At 34.6% G+C, this 12,469-nt stretch overlaps 1 protein-coding gene across 2 annotated transcripts in view; it reads right to left on the reverse strand.

The window, feature by feature from the left end:
• Positions 1-2,168: 2,168 nt before the first annotated feature.
• LOC130950741 (uncharacterized) overlaps positions 2,169-12,469 on the reverse strand; it is a 32,751-nt gene continuing 22,450 nt past the window's right edge. Inside the window, exon 4 of one of the 2 annotated variants that reach the window (XM_057879310.1) lies at positions 2,169-2,378. In XM_057879310.1, the coding sequence (XP_057735293.1) occupies positions 2,374-2,378 (5 nt within the window). In that variant the 3' untranslated portion in view covers positions 2,169-2,373. Of the gene's footprint in view, positions 2,379-8,033; positions 8,765-12,469 lie in introns of those variants that run through there. The other variant, XR_009073714.1, reaches the window with a different exon arrangement.

Consider the following 12,469-nt stretch of genomic DNA (forward strand, 5'->3'; position numbering starts at 1 on the left):
CCAACAGCTCAGGGGTCCCCTCACCTTAGAAAATTACCGACGACATCGGAACAAAACTTGTAAATCTTTGTCGCTGCTGGTGTGGAATTTATAACCACAAACTAACCGGCAAGTGCACCAGGTCGTACCAAGTAGTACCTCATGTGAATGAGGGTCGATCCCACGAGGATTGATGAATCTAGAAACAGTGATTGAGTGATTGGCTTAGTCAGACAAACAGAAAATGGTGTTTGAAAGTTCAATTGCATTAAAAGTAAATTCAGAATATCAGAAAGCAAGCAGCAAACAAGTTGTGAATAATATATGGAGAAACAGTTAAGGCTTCATAGTTATCTATTTTCCAGATTGACTTTTCTTACTAACTATTTTAATCATGCAAGATTTAATTCATGGCAAACTATATGTGACTAAACCTTAATTCCTTAGACCTTTTTAGTCTCCTCTAAAATTCATCAACCGCCAATTCCTTGGTCACTTAATTCCAATTAGAGGGTGAAGTTCAATTCTAATTTATATGCCATAGAAATCCTAATTACCCAAATATAAGAGGATTACATGTCACGTATCCTGTTAAGTCCAGATAATTAGAAATTTAGGAGAATATGTTTTCAATCTGTTGTTCAAGTAAAGAGCTTTTCCAAGTTATGCAAGAACTCAGTTAGAACAAGGGTTATACTTCCGTTCCACCCAAATTCATAAGATAAAGAACGAAAACAATTCTTGAAATATAAATCTGTACATGAATTAAAATAGAAAAATAATAGTATCAATCTATACAGTAGACAGAGCTCCTAACCTTAACAGTGGATGTTTAGTGGCTCATGGTTCAAAGAGAAAACTAGGATTCGTAAAAACTGTAAATTACGGAATGAGGTAGAAGAGAAGAGAGAAGAGCTCGAAGAGATGATTCTTTTCCCTTTTATATCTAAACCTAACTATTGTAAAATATATTTCCTAAAAACTAAATAATATGTTTTCCAATTTAAAATAATTTTAAAGCTTAATCAGAATAAATAATAATCTTCGCAAGCCTTCAAGTGGAGCGTGGGGACCATGTGGGTTATTAAGGTCCACGCTGAACTTGAGAATTCCCAAATTCAGCGTGGAGGAGGCAGTGTGCAAATTCCTTTGGCGTTCTTTGAGTCCATGCTGAACTTGAGAATTCTCAAGTTCAGCATGAATGATGTGTGATTCTTCCTTTCTGCGTTGGAGTCCACGCTAAACTTGGATTGTTGCTTGTCCTCAAGCAACCAAAATTAGTACATGATCAAGATGTGAATTTGCATGAGAAGAGAGAGTTCAGTTATGCTCATGTCTTTTCTTAAAGTGGGGTTTATCTATTGTAATTATGAACAGTTTTGGCATCTCACTCTCCTTTGAATCAGAGGAATGTCACTATCATTCGGAATTAGAATCCGGATCATATTATGAATTCTCTGCTCTTTGTACTCCAGTTTAATCCTTGAACACAGCATACATCCTTTACTTCTCAATGAATTGGTGCTTTGCACTTTGAGTCTAGCCGTGACTTTAAATGTTTTATCTCAAACTTCACTTGACATAAAAACACCACAAGCACTTGACTAGAGAACTCTCTTTAAGATCTGATTTTTCTTTTAGTTACTCCCAGACAATGGTGCTCAAAGCCGTTGGCATACTCTGCTAAATGTATTTGGCCTCGACTCTAGATATTCTGTCTCAAGGATTACTTGACACAAGAACCACAAGAATATGACTAAGGAAACAACTCTTTGAGCTTTTAATCATGTTTGACCTCCTTAGTCATTGATGCTCAGAGCCTTGGACCTTGCTTTTATTTATTTATTTATTTATTTTTGCTTCAAGGATTAAGCTTTTGTTTAATTGAGAAAATTCATAATAGTTCTCTAAATTCCTATTCCTTATGCACCAACATCCTTTGATTCAAGTTCAACTATGTACTGTTCATATCATGCATTCAGAATCACAAATAATACCACCACATTTAAGTAAATAAGACTACTCTTAAATATAACTCAATTTCTCATGCAATACCTCACTTCTTTTCTTTTCTTTTTAGATTCAAGTTCAGTGAGCGATATATGAAACATTTTTTTAAACTAAAAGAAAATAACAGAATGAAATTAAATCTAAGAACTGGAAGTACTAAAGATCATGCAGGCAATAAAAGCAACAGAAAACAGAAGGCAACAAAATAAGAACAGAAGGGGAAATAGAATGAAAGCAACTCAACCACCTCAGTTATGCTGGTAACCATCTCATTCCTCCGGCTATGGTCCTCCAACACCAAACTTAAAAGTTTGCTTGTCCCCAAGCAAAGAAAAACTCCAGGGTGTCAAAAATTCTTTTTAATTGCTCTTGTTCCTGTTCTAATCACTCTGCATAACCAAAACAATGTAAAACAAGAAAAATTCTAAAAAAATAGATAAAGTAATTTAAAACCAAAATAAAATAACTATAATGCTAAAATTAAAATAACTATAAAATTAAAACCAAAGGAACTGCAAAACCAAGGATACAAGTAGTTGGGTTGCCTCCCAACAAGCGCTTCTTTAATGTCACTAGCTTGACACTTGATTGTTGAATTTTTTTCCTCTTCTTCTAGTTGGTTAAAAGAAATGTCTCCAAAGGGGGAGAGGTGAAAATTAGTGCCCCCTGATATAAATTCCTCCTAACAAGCTTTCTTTTATTGTGATTAGCTTGATTCACCTTGCTTGTTGGGGTAGATGTTGGATTGTTTTTTTCTGACTTTCTCTTTTTCATGGATATTTTCTTCTGTTTCTTGGTCACAATCCCCTTTTCAGTGCTTTCCTTGGTTGCCTTCTATTTTTTTTATTTTAGAATTTAGGTGTTGTGTGATGGTTGGAGTGTACCCTTCATCAAGAACTTCTTGAATTGGTGGTTCAAGAAACTCACCTTTTATTCCACTCTCTACTTCATTAGAGTGTAGATTCCCATAATTATTTTCATCCCTTACAACCTCTTTTGTTTGTGCATCTTCCTTCTTTATTGGTGCATCTTCCTCATTTGTTTTTGCATCTTCCTCTTCTTCTATGTGTGAGTGTGAAAAGTTCTCTAATTAACTGGGGTATGAACTCTTTTGATAATCAATTGCACAAATTTTTCTACATTTTTGACACTTATCCTTATATCATGTATGAATTCTTTCATGAGAAGCTCAAGAACTGATGGTTCTTGATATGAATAAGGAGATGGTAGCTCTTGATATGAATAAGAAGGAGATGATAGTTCTTGATAAGAATAAGAATGAGATGATGGTTCTTGATAAGAGTAAAAAGAGGATAGTTCTTGGTATGAATAGGGAGATGGTGGCTCTTGATATGGGTAGAAAGATGGTGGTTCTTGATATGGATAGAGAGGTGGTGGTTCTTGGTATGAACATGGAGATGGTGGTTCTTGATAGTTGGAACATGGAGCACTGAAGTTTCTTTGATTTTGACTTTGCCAACCAAAATTTGAGTAGTTCTTCCATCCACAATAATAAGAATCACTCATTGGGTGTGAGTAGTAACCCATGTGATCTTTCTCTATTATTTTTTCTTAGCACAAAATACCAAAAAGAATTAAACACACCATGTGGTAAATAGGCAAATAAAGAAGAAAGAATATAAAAAAAATAAAAATAATAAAAAATAAAAATAAAATAAAATATAACAGAAAACGAAAATAAAAGAAATATAAAATAAAAAAATAAACTAAATAATTAAGATAATAAAATAACTAATAAATAAAAAGGAGTAAAATAACTAAGGGGACACGAAACTTTATTTCAAAAATTAAGAGAAAAAAATATAAGATGCAAAATTTTTTTATAAAAAATTAAAGACAAAAATAAAATAAAACTAATAAAATATAAAAAGATAACAAAAAATAATGAAAAAAAAAACAAAACGAAAACAAAAAATTAAAATAAAAAGAAAAATAAATAAGTAAAAAAGAACGGACGAGAATTAAATAAAAAAATAAAACGAAGTAAAAAAACCAGGGGACAGGGGGATGGGAAACGAAAGGCAAGGAAAAAAATAAAATAAAGGAAACAAAAGAAATGAAAAAATTAATAATAACAAAAAAATTAATTAAAATGAAAATTATCTAATCTAAGCAATTAAACAACAAATAGTTGTCAATCACAGTCAATTTTCGGCAACGGCGCTAAAAACTTGGTGTGGAATTTATAACCACAAACTAACCGGCAAATCCACCGAGTCGTACCAAGTAGTACCTCAGGTGAATGAGGGTCGATCCCACCAGTATTGATGGATCAAGCAATAGTGATTGAGTGATTGGCTTAGTCAAACAAACAGAAAATGGTGTTTGAATGTTCAATTGCATTAACAGTAAATTCAGAATATTAGAAGGCAAACAGTAAACAAGTTGTGAATAATATATGGAGAAACAGCTAAGGCTTCAGAGTTATCTATTTTTCGGATTGACTTTTCTTACTAACTATTTTAATCATGCAAGATTTAATTCATGGCAAACTATAAGTGACTAAACCCTAATTCCTTAGACCTTTTTAGTCTCCTCTAAAATTCATCAACCGCCAATTCCTTGGTCACTTAATTCCAATTAGAGGGTGAAGTTCAATTCTAATTTATATGCCACAAAAATCCTAATTACCCAAATATAAGAGGATTATATGTCACGTATTCCGTTAAGTCCAGATAATTAGAAATTTAGGAGAATATGTTTTCAAGTTGTTGTTTAAGTAAAGAGCTTTTTCAAGTTATACTTCCGTTCCACACAAATTCATAAGATAAAGAACGAAAACAATTCTTGAAATATAAATCAGTACATAAATTAAAATAGAAAAATAATAGTATCAATCCATACAATAGACAGAGCTCCTAACCTTAACAGTGGAGGTTTAGTGGCTCATGGTTCAGAGAGAAAACTAGGATTCGTAAAAACTTTAAATTGCGGAATGAGGTTGAAGAGAAGAGAGAAGAGCTCGAAGGGCTAATTCTTTTCCCTTTTATATCTAATCCTAATTAATGTAAAATATATTTCCTAAAAACTAAATAATATTTTTCCTATTTAAAATAATTTTAAAGCTTAATCAGAATAAATAATAATCTTCGCAAGCCTTAAAGTGGAGCGTGGGGACCATGTGGGTTATTAGGGCCCACGCTGAACTTGAGAATTTTCAAGTTCAGTGATAAACCCCATTTTTAGGGTTTATCTTGTGTTGAATTTAGAGGGTTTTGTCAACTTTTCTCCCATGTATCCAACGAAATAACATGGTTTTGTAAATTCTCCTTTAATTGTGCTTAAGAGTGAAAATATGCTTTTTAGGTCTTAAAATAGCTAAACTTAATTCACCTTGATTCCATTAGATGCCTTGATATGTTTGTTAAGTTATTTCAGGTTTAGAAGGCAAAGATTGGATTGAGGGAATGAAGAAAAAAGCATGTAGAAATGGAGAACTCATGAAGAAATGAAGGAATCGTAAAGCTGTCAAGTCCGACCTCTTTGCATTTAATCGACCATAACTTGAGCTACAGAGATCCAAATGAAGCGGTTCTAGTTGCGTTGAAAAGCTAACATCCGGGACTTCAAAGGGATATAAGATTTTCCATGGTTTCTGTGCGTCTAAGGATGCGTACGCGCACTCTACGCGTATGCGCCAATGTTGCACGTGACTCACTAAAGTGCAACTCATGGCCAGCGATTTCTGAAGCATTTTGGGCCCAATCCAACTCATTTCTGATACTATTTAACCCAAGGATTGAAGAAGGATGAGACACTTAGTTAGTTTTAGTTTAAGTTTTGGAGGGAAAGTTAGTTTTCTAGAGAGAGAAGCTCTCACTTCTCTCTAGAATTAGGATTAGGTTAGATCTAGATTAGGATCTCTTAGATCTAGGTTAATTTCATGCTTTGATTTACTTTTCCTTTTGTAATTCTTCTTCTTCTACATCTCTTCTCTCTAGTTTAGCATTTAATTCTTGTAATTCTCTACTTTTATGTTGATGCACTTTTGTTCTTCTATTTCTCTTTAATGCAATTTATGTTTTCATGTTCCTTTATTGTTCACTTGATTTGTTGTTGTTTAATTCCTTGCAATTGAGTAGCGTAGATTTACTTTCCTTGCAATTTTACTATGATTTCCTTTTATGCTCTCCAAGTGTTTGATAAAATGCTTGGTTGGATTTTAGAGTAGAATTTTATGCTCTTGGCTTGGAGAGGTAACTTAGGAATTCTTGAGTTGCTAATGTCCAAGTAATTGATGATTGGGAGCCATTAACTCTAGGTCTCACTAATTGAATTAGTGGAGAGTTAGGATTTATGGACTTGGATTGATATAACTCATTTGACTTTCCTCTACTACTAGTTAGAGGATGATTTAATGGGATTGATCCTTGCCAATTTTCATGTTGTGGTTAGTGATAGGGATAGAGATCCTTGGCCACCAACCCTTGCTAAGACCTTTTTAGCAATTAGTTTACTTCCTTGCCATTTATCTTTCATGTCTCATATCAAAACCCCAAACATAACTCATAACCAATAATAAGAACACTTATTTGCAATTCCTAGGGAGAACGACCCGAGGTTTAAATACTTCAGTTATTAATTTTAGGGGTTTGTACTTGTGACAAACAAATTTTTGTATGAAATGATTATTCTTGGTTTAGAAACTATACTTGCAACGAGATTTCATTAGTGAAATTCTAGACCACACAAAAATCCAATCATCATTCAGCGTGGAGGAGGCAGTGTGCAAATTCCCTTGGCGTTCTTTGAGTCCACGCTGAACTTGAGAATTCTCAAGTTCAGCATGGATGATGTGTGATTCTTCCTTTCTACGTTGGAGTCCACGCTGAACTTGAAAAATCCCAAGTTCAGTGTGGAGGAGGCCAAATTGGATGGAAGAAAAAGGTATACTATTATATATTGTTGGAAAGCTCTAGAAGTTAGCTTTCTAATGCCGCTAAAATCACATTAATTAGACCTCTGTAGCTCAAGTTATTATTGTTTTAGTGCAAGGAGGTCGGGGTTGACAGCATCATTTGCTTCTTCCTTTTTTGCTACAAAACTCTGTCAAATCCATCCGAATGCTACCTGAAATAAATAGAAATACACACAACTCAAAGCAGCATTCATAGTGGCTAAAATATATTAAATCTTGATTAAAATTAGTAATTCAAGTGCAAATTCACTAGGAAAAGATAGAGAAGCTGCTCATGCATTAGCTGCTTATAACCAAGGAATCTTACTTCACATCATCTCGCAACACAGAAATCGGAATACAATAACTTCTCCACCCGTTTCACGCCTTGCAGCCCCAGTCTTCGAATTATAGTATTCTTAAACTCTGTGAAACTCGTTGAAGGTTTGAGGAAAACACTAAGCAGTTCCTTAACAAAAAACTTAATTCTGGAACACATTTTTTTCTTAATTGAGCCTTTATAGTGCACCAAAATTAAAAAACTCTCATTAGTAGCCATTGTGAGGTTGACTATGATGAAGCATTCACATTCAATAGCTATTTATATATGTTTATATATGAAGCACCATAGTAAATTGAATTAGCTTACATCTATTTATATATGATCATAAATACTTAGTAAATTGAATTAGGTTGTCCAGCTCACTAACTTCCCTCCATGTAAATTGAAACAACCCCGGGTTAATTTACATCCTTATTGTTGGAACGAGTAAATTGAATTTACCTCCATCGATTTACAAGGGTTCTTAGCATTCAAGGGTAAATCGAATCAGCCTCCTTTGATTTACATATGTTCATACTAACTCGATTGATGCTGATTCGATTTAGTACGTGTAGAGCTAAATTCAGTGTCCCTGTGTCAATTTCCATAGAGATATCTATTAGGGACATGCACGTAACATATTTTTATTTGGGTCATCTACGTAATTTTTGAGTGCCATTGGTTTATTTGGGTGATTCGCCCTTTGTAAACCCCGCATAATTAACGAATAATTAGCCAATAAATTAAATATTAATCACAGAAATTAAAAAATAGAATTTTATAGTTTAATGAGGAAGAATTAATTAAAACATAAATTTTGACACTAATATTAAAGAATTTGGCCCAAGAATGGGCTGAACGGGCCAAACCGGTCCCATATTAGGCCCAAAGCCCAACCCAAGCCACTAAATGAAATGGCACCAGCCACTTCTATTCCCCATTCATACCCACACACGCTGAAAACACAAGGAAAGGGGGAGGAGAATTTTGCAAACCCTTGTTCTTGATTCCATCTCCCAAAACTTCTCACTCCGAGCTCCGATCGCCATATCGTTTGTGGCCACGCTGATGACTTGCATCATCTACCTTTTTCTCTCATAAAAAAGGGCCATACAATGTCCTATAAATTCATGATATAGCCTTGAAGAAAAGAGGAAACAAAATCACAAAATAAAAGCGTAACGCTCAAAGAACGGGTTAACCTGCGTGCTAAGGAAACCGTAACTATTAAACATATGATAACAGAAGTAGGAATAGAGTGCCAAAGATACAAAATAACAAGCTCCTAACTCAGCCTGTGAAGTCAAGACTGGCCGGAGAATATTTACATATATATATATATACATACATATCCAAAACCCAAAAGTACATATACACAATCCTGCCTCTCCATAAACCTCTAGGAGGATCAAAAGAACATGTTATGCGAAGAGAAAACCAAGTACATATATACACATCATAGCATAACAAAATAACCCTGTAACCACTCCGCTTCAAGGGTCCAGAAGCCTAACGAGATGCCTCTTGACCTGCATCTGAAAGACAACAACATAGTATAGAATGAGAACCGGAGGTTCTCAGTATGGTAAAGGTGCCACACACATAATACATAAGGTCCTGGGAATGCCAAAGGCAATCCTAGAATGCCGACACTCAGATTATAGAGTTTAAAGTATTAAACAGAAGCCATAAAAGGTGGTTTACTAAGGATATTTAAACCTAACTTAACTTAACCTTAAATCTAAATCCCATTCTGCCATTCCTCCTTACCTCCAACTCCATCATACATTTTCACAGACAACTAAACAGACAAAGGCAAGCACAAGAAGGTTACAAGTACTGCAGATAACAAATATACCTTTAACATGGCAAGTACATTTAGGCACACCCAGTTAATACACAAGCAAGTAATTCAAGTAATATGCATATGATGCATGCCTGTCCTATGGCTGATGAGGCTCGTCTGTCGGTTATCCAGCTAACCCGACAAGTCTGAATTGTCCTTAGACTGTCCCCCGACGTGTATCCCCAAGAGTCTATGCATAGCTTTTTCTCAAATAATCAATATTTCTCAATGGGGGTAACATTCCCAAGAATTTATATAGTGCCCGGTCACACTTACGTCGTAGGGTCAACAGAGTATCGAGTTTTCAACCTAGTACACGTGGTGGCAAGCCACAGCATTTGATCCAGGGAATCTCGTATCTCAAATTATTCAAATTCATAAGCCATATAAATAATTCAATTATAATTCATCAACGTCCACATCATTCTCAATCGCATTTCATTCATCATTATACGTCAATCATATTCAATCCCTATCCTTCATTATCACACCTCACATTCCATCCATCAATAGTTCCAATTCAAAACATAATTCATTCTTTTCTAAATAAATCAAACTTAAAACATGCTCATTTTTTTAATAACTCTAAATCAAATCATATAACCCTTGAATCTAAATCTTTTTAAATAATCATATAAACAAAATCTCTAATTTTTTTATAAAATTTTGGCAGCATTTCCTCTAAAACTCAGACTTTGCCACCCTTTTCGGGTCCAAACCTGCTTTCTTTTCAATTCAACATACCCTTCTTCATCATCATAACAGTCACCACAATAAATCTACCTCAGATCAACAATTATACTTATACAATATTTAAATTCAACAACCAAAATTCAACTAAGGATCATAGTTCACTAATCCTAAGCTTCTAACCCAAAATACCTCAAATCAATAATTCACCAAATCTCCAGCTAACCAACAAGCACTAAACCAACCATGTTCATCAACATGATACTAAGCATTAAATATACACATGCAATCCAACCTATCCTACATCTAGCCTAATTTTTCACAGAACATTATATATTAAATGCAAGAAACCTAAACCATACCTTAGCCGATTCCCAAGTATTATTACAAGAAAATTTTCCTAAAAGAACACAGCCCTCAAAACCTCAACTAACCCGCTTCCTCCAAGTTCCAGTATTCGCAATTTCAAACTCCAATTATTTATTCACAACTTAATACACATTTATAACACATATATATCCAATTTAATACTCAAAGTTCAAATTCAATAAAATTAAAATAGAATTATCATATCATCATCTTACCCAAGCTTCACATAAGCAAGAGTGAACGTTTTTCTCAAGCTAATTGGATCCTAAAATATCAGAAATCAAAGAAATTTAATATTCCTTCTCAAAACTCGAAAATTGGGGAAAATGAAGGCTGAGTGCAAAATAATGAGTTACCTATGAAATTGTTCTGGTAGAAATGTAGAGTTCGACGCGGTGAACGCGTGACTGCAAACGGTGCGGCGATTGGAGCTCAGACGGAAAAGTTACGGCGTATGGAAGTTAATGTGAGGGTTTACGGGAATGTCTCGTTCTTCTTTTCCCTGGGAAGCTTTCAGCTTCGTTTACGTTGAAATGAGGGGGACGAAGGCTTGGGTTCACTTAAAAGGGCTGGTCCGGTTGGACTGATAGTCCGGTTCGGGTCCGGTTCAACCAGTTCAGCCCGTTCGGTCCAATCTTGGACCGATTTCTTCGAAATTGGTGTCAAAATTCTCGTTTCAATGAGATCTATCTTAATTTGATATAATATTCACATTTCTAATCCTCTTTATTAAAAACTAATTTTTTGACAAATTATTTACTAATTTAACCGGGGTTTATATCCTACCCACTAAATAAAGAATTTTATCCTCAAAATTCAAATTTAGTTACCTGAAAAGAGATGTGGATAGTCCTTTCGCATATCTGATTTGAGCTCCCAGGAATTTATAGGATATTGCTTTGGAATGAGTTCTTGCATGCATTTTAGGTGAAAAGAGCAATAAAAGAGGAAGAAAACAAGCAAAGGTGACTGGGCGCTTGTGTGGACGTGCCACTTCAAGCAAACGCCAGGGTGTTAATGTGGGCGTGGCACGCCACTACTGGGCGTGGCATACCAGCTGTGTTCTCCAAAGAAGGATGTCCAAATTCCACTATGGGTGTGGCATGCCAGCTATGTCTTCTAGAAGAGAGTCCTTGAAGCTCCACTATAGGCGTGGCACACCAGCTATATCTTCCAGAAAATAGTCCTTAAAGCTCCACTATAGGCGTGTGATGAATCCATATTTGACGATATATTTTGTTTTGATTTGAGTGAATTTCATCATATAAACCCACATTTATTCAGCCAAATAGCATGCTTTTGTGTTTTCTCCTTAAATTGTGCCTAATTGAGAAAACATGCTATTTTGAGCTTAATTTAATCAATTTTTATTCCATTTTTATTCCATTCGATGCCTTGATGGTTTTGATAAGTGATTTCAGGTGTAATAGGTTGGAATGGCTTGATAAGAGTGGAAGAAAAGCATGGAATTGGGAGAAAACATGAAAAAAAAAACAAAGGAGATAAGCATTTCAGCCTGTGCCCACACATACTTTCTGTGCCCACGCATAGTTCTGTGGCCACTACTTGTTCTACACTTTCATATATTTTACTTTCCTTTATCATATATACATAGTTTTGCACTTTTGGATTTCTAGTTGAGAAATTTGATGTTTGATGGTTATTTTATGTTTGTTTGAGTTATTATTGTTGATTGTGATCATTTGTGGTTCATAGCTTTCATCATTTTCCCAATTTTGCCATGTTTTATGTTTATGCCCACTATGTGTTTGATGAAATGCCAATTTTGAATATGGGATAATTTCCATCCCTTGACTTGGGGAAAATGAGTTTATGGATTACTAGAGCCATAATGTCCAACTTTTAGTGATAATTCTTGGGTTGTTAGTTGTTATTGTTTCCACTAACGCTAGCTTCTTACTAAGATAATTAGTAAGTTAGCTAGGATTTGTGGATTAATAACAATTATGCTCACTTGACCTATCCTTCGATGTTAAGGGTTGACTTAGTGAGATTAATCTATCATAATTATCGTAGTTGTGGTTTTGGCAAGGAAGGTATTCTATAACTCATATCAAGTTATGGTTTCATTTATGTTTTGAACCACTTTTCCATCAATTTTGAGTCTTACTTGTTTATATTACATACATTGTTTGCAATTTTGTCTCGTTCTTTTATTTCTTTATTGCTTGCTTCATCATTGAAAACCCCTTTTGCTTCCAACAACCAAAATTGTGCACTCTTAGGCATTAGTTCCTAGGGAAGACGACCCAAGGTTTGATTACTCTTGGTTATTTGAACTTGAAAAAATTAAACTTTGATTTAGCATTACATG

The sequence above is a fragment of the Arachis stenosperma genome, chromosome 9 (assembly GCF_014773155.1).
Source record: "Arachis stenosperma cultivar V10309 chromosome 9, arast.V10309.gnm1.PFL2, whole genome shotgun sequence".
Lineage (NCBI taxonomy): Eukaryota > Viridiplantae > Streptophyta > Magnoliopsida > Fabales > Fabaceae > Arachis > Arachis stenosperma.